The following is a 16,167-nucleotide window of genomic DNA, read 5'->3' on the forward strand; positions in this document are numbered from 1 at the left end:
GAGATTAGTAACAAAAATTACTTTAAAATATGTCAATCTCTATGTATTTCCTGACTTCCCAAAGAAACACATAAATCAATCAGAACTGAGAACGCTCCAGTGCAATTAATTTAACTTGCCTTCTTCACTAAGAATTGCCTAACAAAACCAGTAAAACCAGACTGCTTGGGCAATTGTGGTTGCAAGTGAGGCTGGGAGGTCCCAAGACAGACCTCCTCCATGGAGTGGGATTTCCCAAGAACCCCTCCAGTACACATGCACATCACTGTAACTGCTTTCATGAATGAGTTAAGGCATCATAGTCTGGCAGCACAAGCAGAGGGTCACAGGTCCTACCTACCCCACCTGTTCCTCACCCAGAATCAAGAGACCTTGCACTGACACAAGTGGCTGTGAAATTGTTTGGTGAACTCAGAGAACTCACTGCTCCTTGTCAAAAAAAGACATCAAAAATTAAAAGAATAATCAAAGAACACATAGTGACCAAACTCCTTAGTTAAACCTAATTTTAGTAGTTTATAGCAATGCAGAATTTTATCTCTTTAACCCCCTGGAGTTATTTATTCCATTACTATCAACACAAGAAAAGGAAAATGGTCCTAAAGGGTTTCAATCCCAGTTTATGGAGTGAGCATAACCCTGGTGCTGCTATTATGGAACTGGGTCATGTCTTGTCACAGGGTAGAAAGTCATTATGAATATGAACACACAAATGTGCCCACACCAGCAGGGAAAGTTGAAGTACAGAAATTAACTGATAGCATTCATTCTGCTGTATGAGCACATGAAGCCTGAAGAATAATCTATTTTAATTAAAACAGCTGGAAAGAGGGACTAAGTCTACTCTCCCATCATCTTGGTGCTCAGTCTCCAACACAGCACAGCCACCAAGGATGATAGTTCAGGACTGTGCTCTGCCTGTTCAAATAAGAACTTATCATAAAATCCAAGCTACCAGTGAAAGCTATCATATGGCTGAACGTTCCTCACGGAAGTGCTGCCCAGAAATATTTTTCCCTGTTTATGTACAGCAAAGAGTAAAAGTTATAAAACTGACAGCCACTTGTTCAGGGATTTAGATAATGCAAACAGTATCTCTAATTATTCCTAAGATTTTACATCCCATACTACTTTGGAACAAGCAAGAAGGGAGCAGTTAAACAGCAAGGACTAAACTCCCTGCTATTTCCCCAGTTCCTGAAGACAATTACCATTTGGCTGACGTGAGCTGCATTTCAATGGGCTTGTCCCTTTGTAACATCTTCACAAAAATCTGTGGTAACAATTCTCCATCAACAGACACTGCAAGCAAAGAGAGAGAGCTCCAAGTGATTCTCCTTCAGCCAGGCAAAAAGTGAGTGCCAAACCAACAGCAGCATTGCACTCACCATTTACCAGAGTCATGGATACCTGCGGGTTTTCAAAGGCTAGAACTGAGAAGCATTTCAATGCCTGCATTCGGACCTGTGTGAAAACATAACAGGATGAAACAGAAACACCAACTTCAAAGCAAAATCAGACTATACTGCTGGATAGGCTTGTAGAAAATAATTCTGTTTAACAAGAAATGGAGATGAGGAATAAAAGGCAGATAGAAACATCTAACTCACACCCTGACTTCTGTCATTTCCCTATTGGAATTATCCTTCTGTAGGGAGGGTTGTGAACTGTTCGTGAAGAAAACCAGCAAGGATTAAAACTTGGGGACTAAACAGGAAATACTGGTCTTATTTGTGTTGTCTCACAAGTGTGTAAAAAACAACAGCAGAATAGAAACATATAACAATAGTGCTTTTCAGGACTCCTAAGTACATTAGAGAAACAGAAAAAATGCCCTTGAGATTTACATTTTAGAAGCTTAATAAAATAAATAAAAAGGTGAGCTTATTAAAATGTCTAAAGAGAACCATCCAGCTGAAGTGATTCCACACTAATCTTAGAACAAACACACACCATAAGTTTTACTGGCATTATACAGCCTCAGCTACCACCTGTGTGAAAAGGATTGATAAATTTCTTCATCTTGGCTCCTCCTTCTGCATGCCGCAGTCTTGGTTTAATCAATGTTTCTCGGCTGCCTGGTTTCCGAAACCTTTAAAACTTCTTTTTTGACACATGAAAAATCAACCATTATCATTTTCCCAGATCAGAAAACCTAGATTAATTCAGATATTAGTCTTTGACTTGCCCTTCTACAGCTGCACAAATTTAAACTGTGTCCATGTCTTTGCAAGTGGAAGGACTGAGAAGAAGGAGATGACCCTCCTGGCCACCAAGTTATAGGCAGAGTATGCTGCTTGTCCTCTGAGGTGGTGCTTTCAGATAGCCCAGGATGGACTTCCAAAACATAACAGAGAAGGGATCTGAGACTCAAGAATTCAGGAAGCACAACACACAGGTAGCTGGTGGCTTCCACACATTCCATGACCATGGTCTTTTACAGGTATCACTTCCTGTTTAGGACAAGACCACATTTGCTTCTCTTCAGCTTAACTTTTTGTTCATATTTTTTATCCAACAAATTAGACCACTTGGGTTGCCAAGTGCCTGTTCCCCTTTGGAGCAATGCCAGCCAGCTCTGTTTCCATTATTGCTGGTTTAACTTTACAGTACAATGGCTCTGGTTTTGACAGGCTATGACAAGTAGAAGCAACTGTTATTCTACAAATATATATCCTACCTGTTTACAGTTTTAGTTCATAGGCACAGACATGTTTTTTATAATCTCCATTTGAATTCCTTTCATAAATACATGCTAAACACAGAGTAGTTGTAGTGTCTTACTTTGTAGGAGGTGGAGACCAACAGATGTGCAATATTCTGAACAGCTCCGTGGTTAAATAAGATTGTCTGGTGATCTGGACCCTTCAAAGGAAACACAACACAGGGTTTTTAGAAGAACACGTAGAGGTTTCCACTATCTGCAATTCATTGCTAAATATTTAAAATACATTTACAAACATTTACTTTGTAATCAGCTGGCATAACAATTTTTTTTTTTTAACATAAACAACTTCAACTTGCATTTTTATAGCATTTATCCTTTTCTGGTAATCATTCCCACTCTCTCCTTCAACAGGCAATGGAATCAGTTCTCACAAATGAAGAAACATGGATAGAGAACTTCTGTTTCTACTCTTCTTATTGGAAACAACTGAAAGCTCCTGATTTTTTCTCTACAAATCACATAAAAGATCCCCAGTCACTGAAGTCTTCTTCACTATTAATATTAAGCATTTTCAACAACTATAACTTGCAGAAGAGAGGGGATTTCTTCTGAAATTGGTTCCAGACACAGAGTGACAGTGCTTTGAGAGAAGAGTCACGTTTTCCTCCAATTTCTTATTATTTAATGTTTTAGTTTCAAGCATATTTGGCCATAAACCCAGCCAGCCATCACCTATTCATTGACCTCAAGATCTATGTTGGCAGTGGCTGATATGTCAGTATTTTCTTCCAAAAGAGTATTTGGAATTAAACACAAATACTAAATTTTGCAGGAGAAAGGTCTCAGAAATCTCTGCAGCATGACATGGCTCAAAGTTGAAAAAAACCCATGAAATCTCAATGCCTGCAGGCCTCAGCAGTCTCTTGCCAAAGCTGATCTGTGACTCGCAAACCTCTCCTTAGAAGTAGGCTCATAGCTCTGGCCATCTCTGCATTAAGCACAGGCTGTGCGCATTTAAATTCAGATTATAGGATGCCACAGCATTTATCATCCCTCTGTGCATTTCCTTGACTAGTCTGCAAGTGAAGAAAGTCTCTTCATTCCTTAATCTCTTGTTCAACCCCAGCTGAGTTTATGGCACCTCTTACACCCTGGTAGGCATCAACGACATATTATCTTCAAATCTGAGATACAGCTGAAATCAGATTCCTCTCATAGCCAAAAGAACATTCTTAGAGTATCTCTTACCTCTAAGAAAAAAGCATAAAATTACTTTCAGATGTAACATATCTGGTGCTTTAAGAGATGCTTCAGCTGCTACTGCCACCAAGAGCTTTCTACCAAAAAATGCAATTAAAACAGCATGGTCGAAGGAGGAAAACCACTTACATTGGCACAGAAGTGGCTGAGGCAATGATTTAAAGCCTCAGCTATGCCAGAGTTGGAGCTGAAGATCAGATATTGAAATATGTGGGAAAAAAAAGAGTGAGTTTAAAGCAAAAGAAATCGTACTGCCCTAGATCTAGTAATTCCCAAATCTTAGTGATTCCTCCATAGAATGCAGACAGGACAGATGCCTGTACAGAGGTGACACCTGGGGGTATCTGAGTTGCACAACTGGATGTATATTTAATATGTACACGCTATGTTTGCACACACCAACCAGCACAACCATAAAGAGGTACAGCTGCAAATACAAAGGTAAAAACTTGAGAATATGATGGAGCATGTCAAGCAGCTCAAGCCCCCCAGAGTTCAACAGGCAGCCTGGTTTTGTTTGTCTTCAGGTACAGTGGCAGAATTCCACTCCTCTGACAGTGATCTTGTTCTCCAAATATGAATGAATGATATACTTCAGGAACAGATATAACTTCTTGCATAATTTTCCATCAGAAAATGCCAATTTTCAAGGAAACATTAGGATAGCCCAATGTAACAAGTCATTCCACAATGAAAAGTAACTACCTAAGTGTCTTTGTCCCTTGGGGCAGGGATCCAGCAGCAGCCTAAGGTCACCTAAGAAAACAGCCTGGGGGAAGCTGCCTTGATTACAGATTTTATCCTGGACCCTTCCCACACATGAGATTTTAATTTTCAACCAGCAGTGAAAATACTACTTATGCAAACATGTCACCACTTTCAAATATAAGTTCCAGAAGTACTTTTTAATTATTTATACAACCATGAGTTTTCAAATGTAAACCTTACCTGTTTAATTTGACCATTCAATCAGTACATTTTACCTACTCACACCACTTGTTCTGAAAACAAATGAAGTGAGATAGACAGACTCTCAAAAACTAAATTGTGACTTGCCTTTTCACATCCCAGGTACATCAGCCTGATTTCAGTTTACTTATTTGCTTCTGTGTTGATAGAATCCTGGCTCCGTATGTTAAGAACTGCATCTGCTCCCCTGTAAATCACCACTTTCCCTTGCTCAGGATGGCTCCTCTCTGGAGCAGTGCTCCCCAGCTGTTCATTTTAACTCTAAACATGCAAGGAGAAGCAGCAAAATAGAGCAGCAAAAGCAGAAACCAGGAGCAATATGCTAGGAACCCAAATGATGGACTTCCTAGCTCAAGAGTCTCAGCTTTTCCAGAGAAATGGGAGCAGGCAGGGCAGAAGACTGAGAAGGCAACAAGAGATGCTGAAAAGGCAGAGAAAGAAATGGCTGCACCAGATGTGAACTGGGAACAGTGCAGGAACAAGGAGGGACACAGCTATAAGTCACTGTTAGTTCAATTAATACATCTACTAAGAAGAGGAAAAAGAGAAATAAAAGCATCAATGCCTCTTAGAACATATCCTAAGCCTTACGTAAATACAAAGGGTTATTTATAGTACCTTATTGCTTCAGGAAAAAAGTAGGAAAGCTTATCTCACTCAGAGTCTTTTGGGGGAAGACAGTCTTCATTTAAAATGCAGTGAATACTGAAACTTTCAGTATTTATTTTTCTTTAAATTTTAAGAACGTACTTTGCTTATTAAGTCAAAACATCCCTGCAAATTTGTCTTCACTGTATTAGATCTATTTTGTTTTGTCTGAAAATACAGTAATTGATCTTAGAAACCCAAAACCCCAAAACTAAACCAAAAAGAAGGAAGGGAGCATTTTAGACTTTTGCTGAACAGCTGCATTTGCCTGGGCAATGGAAATGAATTCTTGATCAATCTAACATTTGTGATGATCTGTTTATTCAACCTCAAATATTTTTCTTTGTTATGCAGCTGGTTTTTCGGCAAATGCAACCATTTTCTAACACTCATACCCCTCACCCTGCCTTTCATGTGCAGCCATGTTTCTCTCTGTTCACACAGCCAACAACTTCTTTCCAGAAACTTGATTTTTTCCAGACATTCACTGTAAAATCTGAGAGAGATTTTGGGAGTGGAGAAGGCATTCAAAACAGAATGGTGAGTTCAAAAGACCCTCCTCACTTGTGAAGTGACTGGGCATTTGCTCTGTTAACATCATTTTGGATGTGCAAGTCCCCAGGAGTTGCTGGACCTGCAAGGAAATAACCCCTTTGGAGAAAGATGACAACTGTTTTCTGTTCTCTCCCAGCCAACAGGGAGAGGTTTTAAACAGAGGGTTTAAAACAGAGAGGTTTATATGGCCAGAGCAAACCCCTGATTGTATAAACTGACTCCTCTACCATCCTATAATTCGTCCTGGGTTATTTTTCTTGTAAGCCAACATGGCCTGATTCCTCACCTGTTTGAGCTCCTCAGCCTATTAAGGAGACTTCCAAGGGCCACTTAAACTGGACATACCTCACTGGTGGCTTTTTGGTCCTAAAATACCTTTATTTTTCCACTATTAGCTATAGATGTGAACTTCCACAGTCCAGTGTAGGCTTTTGTCTTCATGTTTTCTTTAAACAGCTCTCTAAACATTAGCATCTTTATATCCCCCTAACTGGACAGTTTTCATCTTCAGTTTCACATAGCAGAAGAAATGCAATGGGATGAGTGTACAGAAATAACAGTCAAGGCAAAGGAACACAGATACTTAACAAAGGAATAATTCACCATTCCAGAGCATGCATTGTAAGTGATAAGGTAGAAAGACATTTTTCAAGGTAAATACTTAAAAATTCATAAACTTGAGAACTTTCTCATTTGTTAGTACACAATCTAGCATATTTTAGTTTTAAATTGCTGCTAAAGGGAAAAGATGATGTAAAAATCTCATTTCCTACCCTGAATTATTTTAAAACAGTTACTGTATAACTCACTGGTACAGTAACTCCCAAAAAACTGCAACGATAAAAACCAGTCCTGTGTGGAAACTTAGAACAGGGGGGGAAGGGGGGAGGGAAAGACACAACCATGTTTGGGGTGCGGTTGCTGTTGGTTTTAAATCAGTTTTCACTTATCAACAGAACTGCATTACATAGCAGGAATGAACATGTATCTGAATGAACCTGTAACTGACAGAGCTCAGCTGAGAAGAGCATTTCTCTTCCTCTCAACCTACAGCACCTCTTAGACAAGTCTCTGGGTTTAAAACAGCTGAAAGCAGCTGCATGACCTCTGCAAAGAGGTGCTCACACTGTCCTGAGACTTTCAGACTAAAAACAGAAGTCTTCTAAGATTTACAGTGCTAATAGTAAAGACTGATACTTGCCTAGACTGTTGGCTTTGTTTAGTAGCCAAAGCCTACAAAACCCCCATATATTTGTATAGAAAATATATTGGTATTTTCTTCTACTGCAGAGCAGCACATATTGACCTCAACAAATCTGCAGCAAATGCAGAGCAGTACCAGTTCAGTCATCACTGGCCCAAAATTCCTGCCACAAAAGGCAGCACATGCATATTCTTACAGGTCAGAAACACAGGTTGCATAAAGAACATTGATTGTCTTTCTTACTTTGCAGCAGTGGGAGAAGATCTGACAGATGTATTCTTGTGTGTATCGAGACCTACTAAGCAGTGCCATGAGGTGGGAAATAACTGTAGCATCCTGCAAACAAGTGAGAAAAGAACAGAGTGTTAACAACGCATTTCAGCACAGCCTCTTTGCAGTTTGTTACTTAAACCAGCACTCCTGATTCTGCACTCAGTGTTCTCCCTTCCACCAAAACATTCATAGATACAGAGCAAGACTCTTAAAAGCCGTTCATTAAAAGTTGAAGGCACGAGTGACTGTTCTGAGCCAAACCCCCATGGAAAAAAAATAAAAGGTCAGTGCTACCGGAATAAATAGGAATAACAGGAATAAAACTCCTGTAATTTGCTTTCAGAATGTTTGGGACAAAACCAATAGAAGAACAGGGGAGAAAATACACCAAAACCAAACAAGGGCACTGTCAGGGATTACCCCAGGAGTTGCCTTAGTATTGTCTTACCACCAGTGGGGCTGACTTACCTCTTCTCCCAGCCCTGAGTCCAAGGGAGCAGGGAGGGAATACAGTGCCAGCCTGGACAGGGCATAGTCCCCTGGAACTGATTCATGGGGGGTCATAATGTCCTTTGTCTAGCAGTCAAACACACACTACAGACACTATCAGCGGGTGTGACACTAGTGACAGAGAATTCCAAATAAATCAGCAAAACGAAACCATTATACTCAAGTGGAAGGTTCCCTAGGCCAATGCAGGGGGTTGGAACAAGATGATCTTTAAAGTCCCTTGCAACCCAAACCTTTCCATGATTCTGTGGCAAGTTCTCGTCTGAAAACACATCCAGTTACTTAAGCTCTGTGGTAAATTACAAAACTGTAACATTTTAAAGCTTTCAGTTACTTTTACCAGCACATTTTAGTGGCAGGAACTATGGCGAAAGTAAAATAAACAATGGTCATTTTAGTTTGAAAAAGTGGTAAACTAAATTACTTCCATGAGATAAAGGGAGCTGAGCAGAGGGAAGGATTGAATGAGCCTTCCTTTCCAAAGCATATGTGCTATATTGGCCCTATACACCTAAGTCAGACTCTGATTTACCTTCACAACGATGAATTAAAAGTCTCTGATTTAGGGAGAGATGGATTGATATTAGAGCAAAACCTTCCTGCACCTCAGCTCCTGTGACAGCCCTGAAAGCAGCACTGGCCTGACTGTTTCAGTGACTGTAGCTTCAAACACACTGGTTATGAGAAATTTTATTTCCTAATTATCTGGGAAATTTCCACCACACTTTTTAACATTGTCAAAATAAACATGTACCCAGTCTCCCCTCTTTGCACAGGTATTTGAGATTATACAAAGCTCTGCTGTATTTATTTTTTTAATATTCTTTATTTATGTGTATATATACAACTATCATACTTATTCTAGGAAGCTTTGCTGCTGACAATCCAGCCTTCTTATTCTCCAGAGGAAACAACAGGACAACAGAGCCAAGAAACACACTGAGAATAAACCCAGCTTGTTTCTACTGCTTGTTTCTCATCAATTGGAAAAGATCAACATGAGCCTCCTTTGGCATCTCAGCATCCTACAGAAAGAAAGTTATTTATAAAGACTTTCTCTCAGGTACAACCAGCCATATATCCATGTTCAGGTCATGCTTATGTGCATAGGAAGAGCAAGGAACTACCTATTTTAAGCAACATTCTCAGGGTTTGGCCAACAGCAGCTCCATCTGATCTGCCCTTACACACAGCCCAGAGACAAACACATTATTTTTTTCCAACTCCAGAACCCAAAAGGCAGCAAGGGACTCGTTCGATTGCAGGGCAATAGTGGACATTAAATCCCAGAATGGGTCAGGTTGGAAGGGCCCACAGTGGTCACCTGGTGCCACCTCCCTGCTGCAGCAGGGCCATCCCAGAGCACAGGAGTGTGTCCCGATTGGAATATCCCCAGTGAGGGAGACTCCACACCCTCTCTGGGCTGCCTGTTCTCAACTTCCCTGAGTTAAAGCAAAACAGACTGACAATATACCAAGGATTCCTCTGTGATTTAACAAATTTGACCCATTAAAACAGATTCTTGTCCTTTTCTGCAAATCTTCAGCAGCTGAAGGCATCAAGCCCCATCAGTGTTCAACACAACATCACATTGAGTGCTAAGAGGCTGCTCAGTGACAAAGTGTCCCTAAGATACGCCCATCAAGAAGTCAGGAGGGGAGACAGAAGAGACAGACCTCAGGATTCACAGCCAGGAATGTTTTAAAAAAGGAGCTTCAAACTGTAAGATGCAAGGCCTGAAACCTACAGGGAAATCTCTTGACTCTGAAACTTGAATTATTTCAAAGGATTCAAAGTGCCACCATTAAAGCAGCACATCTTTGAATAAAATAATTATTCAGTTAAACTCTTTTAATCGACACAGATGAATGTGTAACATCTCTCCATCTGTATCTAACACCAGGAAGGAACAAATAAACATTTATTCCACACCCTAGCCAGTGACATCCTTGTGCAATGGTCCAGTTTCACCTAAAAATCCAGAAGCATTGATCACATGAGTATTCCAGCTGCAGTTTATAGATTGAAGACTTTTGGTAAAGGTCTAAGTGGACAGAAATCAAGCCTCAAACTGCCGGGAAGCTCTACAGCAGAGCTACAGAAATGGGAATGAAATGGCACATGGTGATTTGTGTGAGAGCATTTTACTGACCACTGTGGCACCATGACCCAGTGGTAAATTCCTGGATGGGAAGGCTCTCATATTGGATGATGAAAACCATTTTCATTTAGCATTCATGAGACAGGGCTGTTCTACCACCAAACACTATGACAAGGTATTTACGGTGCCACTGTGACCCCAACACTGGCATTGTACATATGATATAAGAGTTAATGAATCCTTGCAAATAACAGTGAGGGTCCCCTGAAATTCTGGCAATACACAAAAAGCATATTATTAGCTATTCTGGCTTATACCTTTAAGAAGCAATTCTTTGCAGATATCTTTTACACACCTTCTCATTTTATTACATCAAATCAGAAGCGTTGTGGGCATGAAAAGGTTAAAAACTCTTGGAAAGTTCCAAGAGCTTCTTTACTGTGCTGGTAAGAAAATTGTTCATTTTACTCTACAATTCTGCTAAAATATCTCCAAGTTGTAGAATAATTTTGGAATGTTTATCAGGAATGTTTATCAGGGAAACATAACTGACTTCCAACTGAATGTGAATAGTGATTATGTGTCAGTGTGAGGCTACAGAATTCCATTTTTATTCAGTACTGACACCTAAGTAACAAAGGATCTTCCTAGTAATCCTACTGAGATTGAGTCTACACTCATAATTTACAGTTAAAACAAAGAGATCCACAAAGCCATTAAAATGTTGTTTGCTAACAAAGTAGTTCCAGGTAACTTAGGACAAATATCTGCATATCACATGTATTGTATTAAAATTTTTGTCCATACAAAAAGAACTCAGGGAGAATGAACAGTTACATTTCCCTGCTTGGATCCCAATACCTATTTTCTTCATATTCCTTTTTAACACCAAAACAAAATTTGTAAGGGCTATTCTTAAAGCATTTGTTTTTAATAGAGGGTTGCTTTTCTTTTTTTCCAAGTCAGCAAACTGAAATGCTTCTGTTCACCCAAACAATTTAAAGTCAAGCTCTATAAGCTAGAATTGGTTCTTTTACAACACTCATTTTTAGGAAGCAGCTCAGACTGGGGAACATTCAGCCTTGCTCCTGGTTCAGCCATCACAAACAGCTGGGAGGAAAGACAGAGTAAGGCATGAGAGGCTGACCCAGATTCCTCCCTTAGGAAGAGTGGATCACTGAGCTGTGGTGAAGCACGTGTACACTTGGCAGCGGGGTTTCATTGCTCATTAAACACCTGGCTATTAATCAGTGTAACATATCCTGATCCTCTCAGTTGTGCCTCCTCCCCTTCACCAAGCCTGGCTGATCACCAGCTGACGTTGAGATTTTCCATCCCAAACCTACCCAGGAAGCAGGAATGCCTTTTACTCATCATTTCTGGAGAGTGAGATTTCTCAAACTGATTCCTCATTGTCTCAACAGCACAGAGGCTCATCCTGCTGCAGTGCCCTCACTCTCCAAGCTCCTTTAAGGACAGGCAATTCCCAGAAGGGAATGCATCTCCTCCCGCAAGGCCAGCGCAGCAGCCACAGACAGCAAGTTCTCACTGGAATTTTATCTGGGTCCCATTGAGGAAGGGAAAATGGGATCACAACTGAGAACATCTGTCAGGAAACATGCAGAATGCCTTCATGGGCTGGAAACAGTTTCTGCCCCTGATTCCATTCTTTTTGTTTTCAGTAAGATATCAGGAGTTGAAGTAACAGGGTCAGAGTCAAACTGGATTTGCCTTAGTGCTTCCATCTACTCAGCAACCCAAAACACTCCCTTGCTGTGGTGAGCTGGCTGGCTCACACAGACAATAATCTTGGAATTTAAGGAAGTCTGAACCTATGTCTCCACCTCAATAGATCTCTGCCCCTGGCACTCTCTGTCATTCCTCATTTTCAGGTGCTGCATTGTCATTAAATGGGTCTCAGCACCAAAACCTGCACCCTGCCCATGCAGGAAGCCTCCATAACAAGGGTTCCCCTGGCACAGTAGGTCTGGATACAACCTGGTGTCACAGCTCAGGACCAGACCCTAAAAACCTGCCCTTTCTGAGAGCTCAGTGTTCATCCAGCTCAACACTGGATGGATGGATGGATGGATGGATGGATGGATGGATGGATGTGCACATTTTCTCAGTACAAATCCCAAGCTCCTATAGGAAACTGCCCAAATGCTTCCATCTCTGAAGAACTGTTTCACCCTTGGAACTCAACAATTAAACTGCCAGGAGTTCATCCTTCAAGCTCCTGTCCATAAGGAAAGGCTCAAAGAGGAAAGGTGGAGTTCTGACACTCAGCACTTCTGCTGGGAGAAATATTCAGGTTATTGTGGCTGATGTGTACCTGTCACAAACAGAAAGAAATGTTTTAACAAGCTCTCTTTAAAGCACTTGTATATTGTGGATTTTAACTGAGAGGTCCCTGAAACCTCTGGAATGACTGCAACACCCTTGGAGATGTTAAGCTAACTCCTAACACCTTGTCTTGAAAACAGTCTTGTCCAAGGTCTGAGAGAGAGAGAGAGTGTTCTCTCTCTGCAGTCAAACCACAAAAAAATTCTGGGAAAGCTTCCATGTTAGACACAACTCAAGATCCAACTTCTCAGAAGTTTTCTCCAGAACTGCTGGGCCAGAATGAAAAGCCATTGACAAACCTGGTCTCCTGCCTTTCAAAACAGGACCTGAAGAAGGCAGAACTTGAGAGACCTTCAAGTCCTGCAGCTGCATGGAAATGGTGACAGTCTCCCTGGAGCTGCTGGGACCAGAAACAAAGAGGGAGCAGGGCGGCTAAATGGGAACTCTGAATTCTTCCTGTTGTTCTCTGTGTTGGAATGTCTGCCATGAAGTGTTCATTAGGCCCATAATTACTTCTTTAATTGCAAAGCCAAAGTCTCAACTGCTGCCTTGTGAAACACAGCTTGCAGCAGTGTGGGCTGGGGCTGTACCTTCCAAGAGATAGGAAAAACATCTTTTCAAAGGATCTGTATTCATTACTTTTCAAAGCGTGGCTTTGGGTATTCCCACAAGAGAAGGGGAAAAAAAAAAGGCAGATTTGCAGAAATAGGACCTTAAGCACAGTCGTAAAGTCATAAAATACTTAACTTCGAGGTGTCTAACTGGAATAGGAAATGGGAAAATGGGTTTTACAGGTGAACTAAGGAGCAAGGACCCCTCACCAGATGATACTTTCCTGTGGTTATGGTTAATTCAAGGACATCCCATTTGCCTGAAGAAGGACTGGGGGAGCAATTGATGTCCCTGCTGTGCAGCAGAGAAAGCAAAGCATGAAACACAAAACCCAGTCTCTTGGGCATATTTTTCCCGTGTTAGTGGCTATTTCTACGCTAATGATGTTTTTTTCCCATTTCTGTCCATGTTCTACTCCTTCCTTTCCCTTCAAGATATCAAATCTCTCCTCCAAATAGGGAGCAATTAAAAGTCCCTATTGAGCACTGATCACCAGGAAGAGATATGGATTGCTAATGGAGACAATCATCTTAAACCCTGGCTCTGGATGCTGACAGCAGGAAGCAGATGCCTCTGCAATTATCAACTCTTAAAGACTGATTTGGGGGAATCTGGGAGCATGGAGTGAAGCCAAAGAAAGGAAGAGAGACACAAAGAAGAAGCCCTTTGATCACTCAGGAGAGGTGCCTTCATTGACACATGCAATACACACTGAAGTTTTCCTTGCTGAACAATCGCAAAACACCTGGAAAAAAAAGGCAGTGACCAGTGGAGGACAAAGCTAGCTGATAATCCACACACAGTAAATGCAAGCTGACTTCCTAAGATAGACAAACTACCAGATGAAATTCAGAATAGGTGTATGGTAAGATCGAGTCCACAGAAAACTACAAGTTGACATCCATGTGTCTGGAATGAAAACTAAGAAGCCATTGGAAAAGGAATAGAGAACAAAACAGACATTGCGCACTGCATAGCAACTAGACAAAAAATCATGAAGAAAATCTGTTGTGGACTATTAATAGCCAAACTGTAAAGAAAGTATGACACGAGGTGCTACCTGTGCCCTTCTCTGTAAGCATCAAGACTTCCTCAGCAAGCAACAGCTCCCTAAGTGGGACCAGAGTGGTTCTCACTGTGGGCTCCCAATTACCCTCAGAAGCTGGAGTTGCTCTGTGACCTCCCCAAGACTGGGGCAATGCTCCCCTTTTCTGAGCAGGAGGAGATTGCTGGTCCACTACAGCTTTCATCCAACAGCTCACCTCATCCCCTACTCCAGGACAAAGGAAGCAGCTAAACCCTCCTTCACCCTCCTTCCCAGTAAGAGGAAGTGCCTGGCTTTAGGCAAGCCCAGGACACAGCCGTACCTTCAGTGAGAGCTCTGCCCCATCACCTTACCAGGGCCAGCACCAACAGCTCCAGGATGAACTCAGGATTATAGCAATAGGAGAGGCACATTTCCTATCGTCCTGTCACTTAAATGCAAATCACACATATATTAACTAAGGGCAGAAACATTTTAGAGGTGAAGCTCTTCCACTGGAAGTACAAAAACTGAGCAAGCCTTCTCCCATCTGGAGAGGAAGGATAGTGTTGGATAGAACTTTAAGCTTCAGAAAGTAACTGTTGTCAGTATAGCTCTGATAACAGTACCTCAAAATATCATTTAGAGACTGTTTTTCCTCCTTAAGATTGCACACAAGTCTGAAAAAGCAGGTATTTTCTTTGTCAGTGGGCTGCCTTGGTGACCTGCTCGTACCAAACAGGCCATAAATGTTAGTGGCACCAGATATATTAAAGGTAGGTGAGAAGTGCTAACGCTGTTGCTCAAACAAGGCCTTCTCACTACTCCAGAAAACAAGATTTTTCACTCCCACCCTCTCTGTAGGCTTTAAAAACACATAATAGTCTGCTTACAACTTACTGTGTACAGCAGATCCTCTGGAGTTACAGGGCTGATGAAAATGGTACGGAGACATCGCAGGCAAGCTTCAATAAACTTCAAATCTGGTGATAGCAACCCTATAAATACAGGCAAAATTGTCCATTCAGTCTCATTATCTTTGTTTACTTCAGTACTTTAGGAACATCTACCAACACAGATCCATTAAGGGCGGAGTACCTTGCAGTAAGGCTGGGATAATATGGCAGTCTAGGAGAGATTTGACATTGTTCTCTGTCCCCATGGCAAGGCTGCCCAGGACCACCGCGCATTCTGTTCTCAGCTCTGTGCTCGAGGTCTCTTGCTGGAGTAAATACAGCAACCTGCAAACACAAGTATTTTTAGAGGAAAATTCAGATGGAAGAGAAAATTCAAGTCTAGAAGAAAATAATCTGAATCCTGCTATGTAAAGAGGATGAAATCCTTAACAGAAAGAGGAAGACTGAGCAAGAGTAGAGAAGCACTTAATTCATAACCTTTTCACACAGAGTGCTCCTACACAGCTTTCACTTAGTGTAGAAAAATACCCCATTGCTTTTTCTTAAAAAGGTACTGTCTCAGTACTGATATACAGGATGAGGGCTTTCAGGATACCAGGGAGATCCCAAATTTCAGTTACAGGAAATGAGGCCGCAGTTTGAGGTTGATGGCAAAGGGAACCCTAACACCTGATTACCGCTGTGGGGATGGTTATCTTTGGCAGTGATTTCTTCTCAGTCACACCTGCAAAATAAGTCCATTACCAAGCACAAGCATGGGGAGGGCTGAGAGTAATCTGAGTTTTGAACACTGAGAAATTATCACATACTAACACAAAGAATGCCCAGGAAATATTTATGTGCAGGAAGGCAGCTGACTTGGGGCTAAACACTATCACTTCAAGCTTAAAGCACATCTTGCCAATGGTGCAGTTTCGGTCCAAATCACTTTGGATTCTTTCTACAGTATCAAGAAGCAAAATACATAATCAGTGGCATGCAAAATCATCACTGAGGAATAACAGCACTCCTTCAATCCTGGGACCTGTGGGACTGGATAACTTTGCACTACTATTACTTCTTTACAGATATATGGTTATT

At 41.3% G+C, this 16,167-nt stretch overlaps 1 protein-coding gene across 2 annotated transcripts in view; it reads right to left on the minus strand.

The window, feature by feature from the left end:
- ARMC8 (armadillo repeat containing 8) overlaps positions 1-16,167 on the minus strand; it is a 61,364-nt gene that overhangs the window by 20,213 nt on the left and 24,984 nt on the right. For both annotated transcript variants that reach the window (XM_085069991.1, XM_085069990.1), the window contains 6 exons: positions 15,269-15,411; positions 15,071-15,168; positions 7,548-7,640; positions 2,785-2,865; positions 1,389-1,464; positions 1,212-1,302 (listed from right to left, as the gene is read on the minus strand). In XM_085069991.1, coding sequence (XP_084926117.1) covers positions 1,212-1,302; positions 1,389-1,464; positions 2,785-2,865; positions 7,548-7,640; positions 15,071-15,168; positions 15,269-15,411 — 582 coding nt within the window. The remainder of the gene's footprint in view (positions 1-1,211; positions 1,303-1,388; positions 1,465-2,784; positions 2,866-7,547; positions 7,641-15,070; positions 15,169-15,268; positions 15,412-16,167) is intronic.

The sequence above is a fragment of the Lichenostomus cassidix genome, chromosome 9 (genome assembly GCF_008360975.1).
Source record: "Lichenostomus cassidix isolate B80296 chromosome 9, HeHo_3.0, whole genome shotgun sequence".
NCBI classification, from domain to species: domain Eukaryota; kingdom Metazoa; phylum Chordata; class Aves; order Passeriformes; family Meliphagidae; genus Lichenostomus; species Lichenostomus cassidix.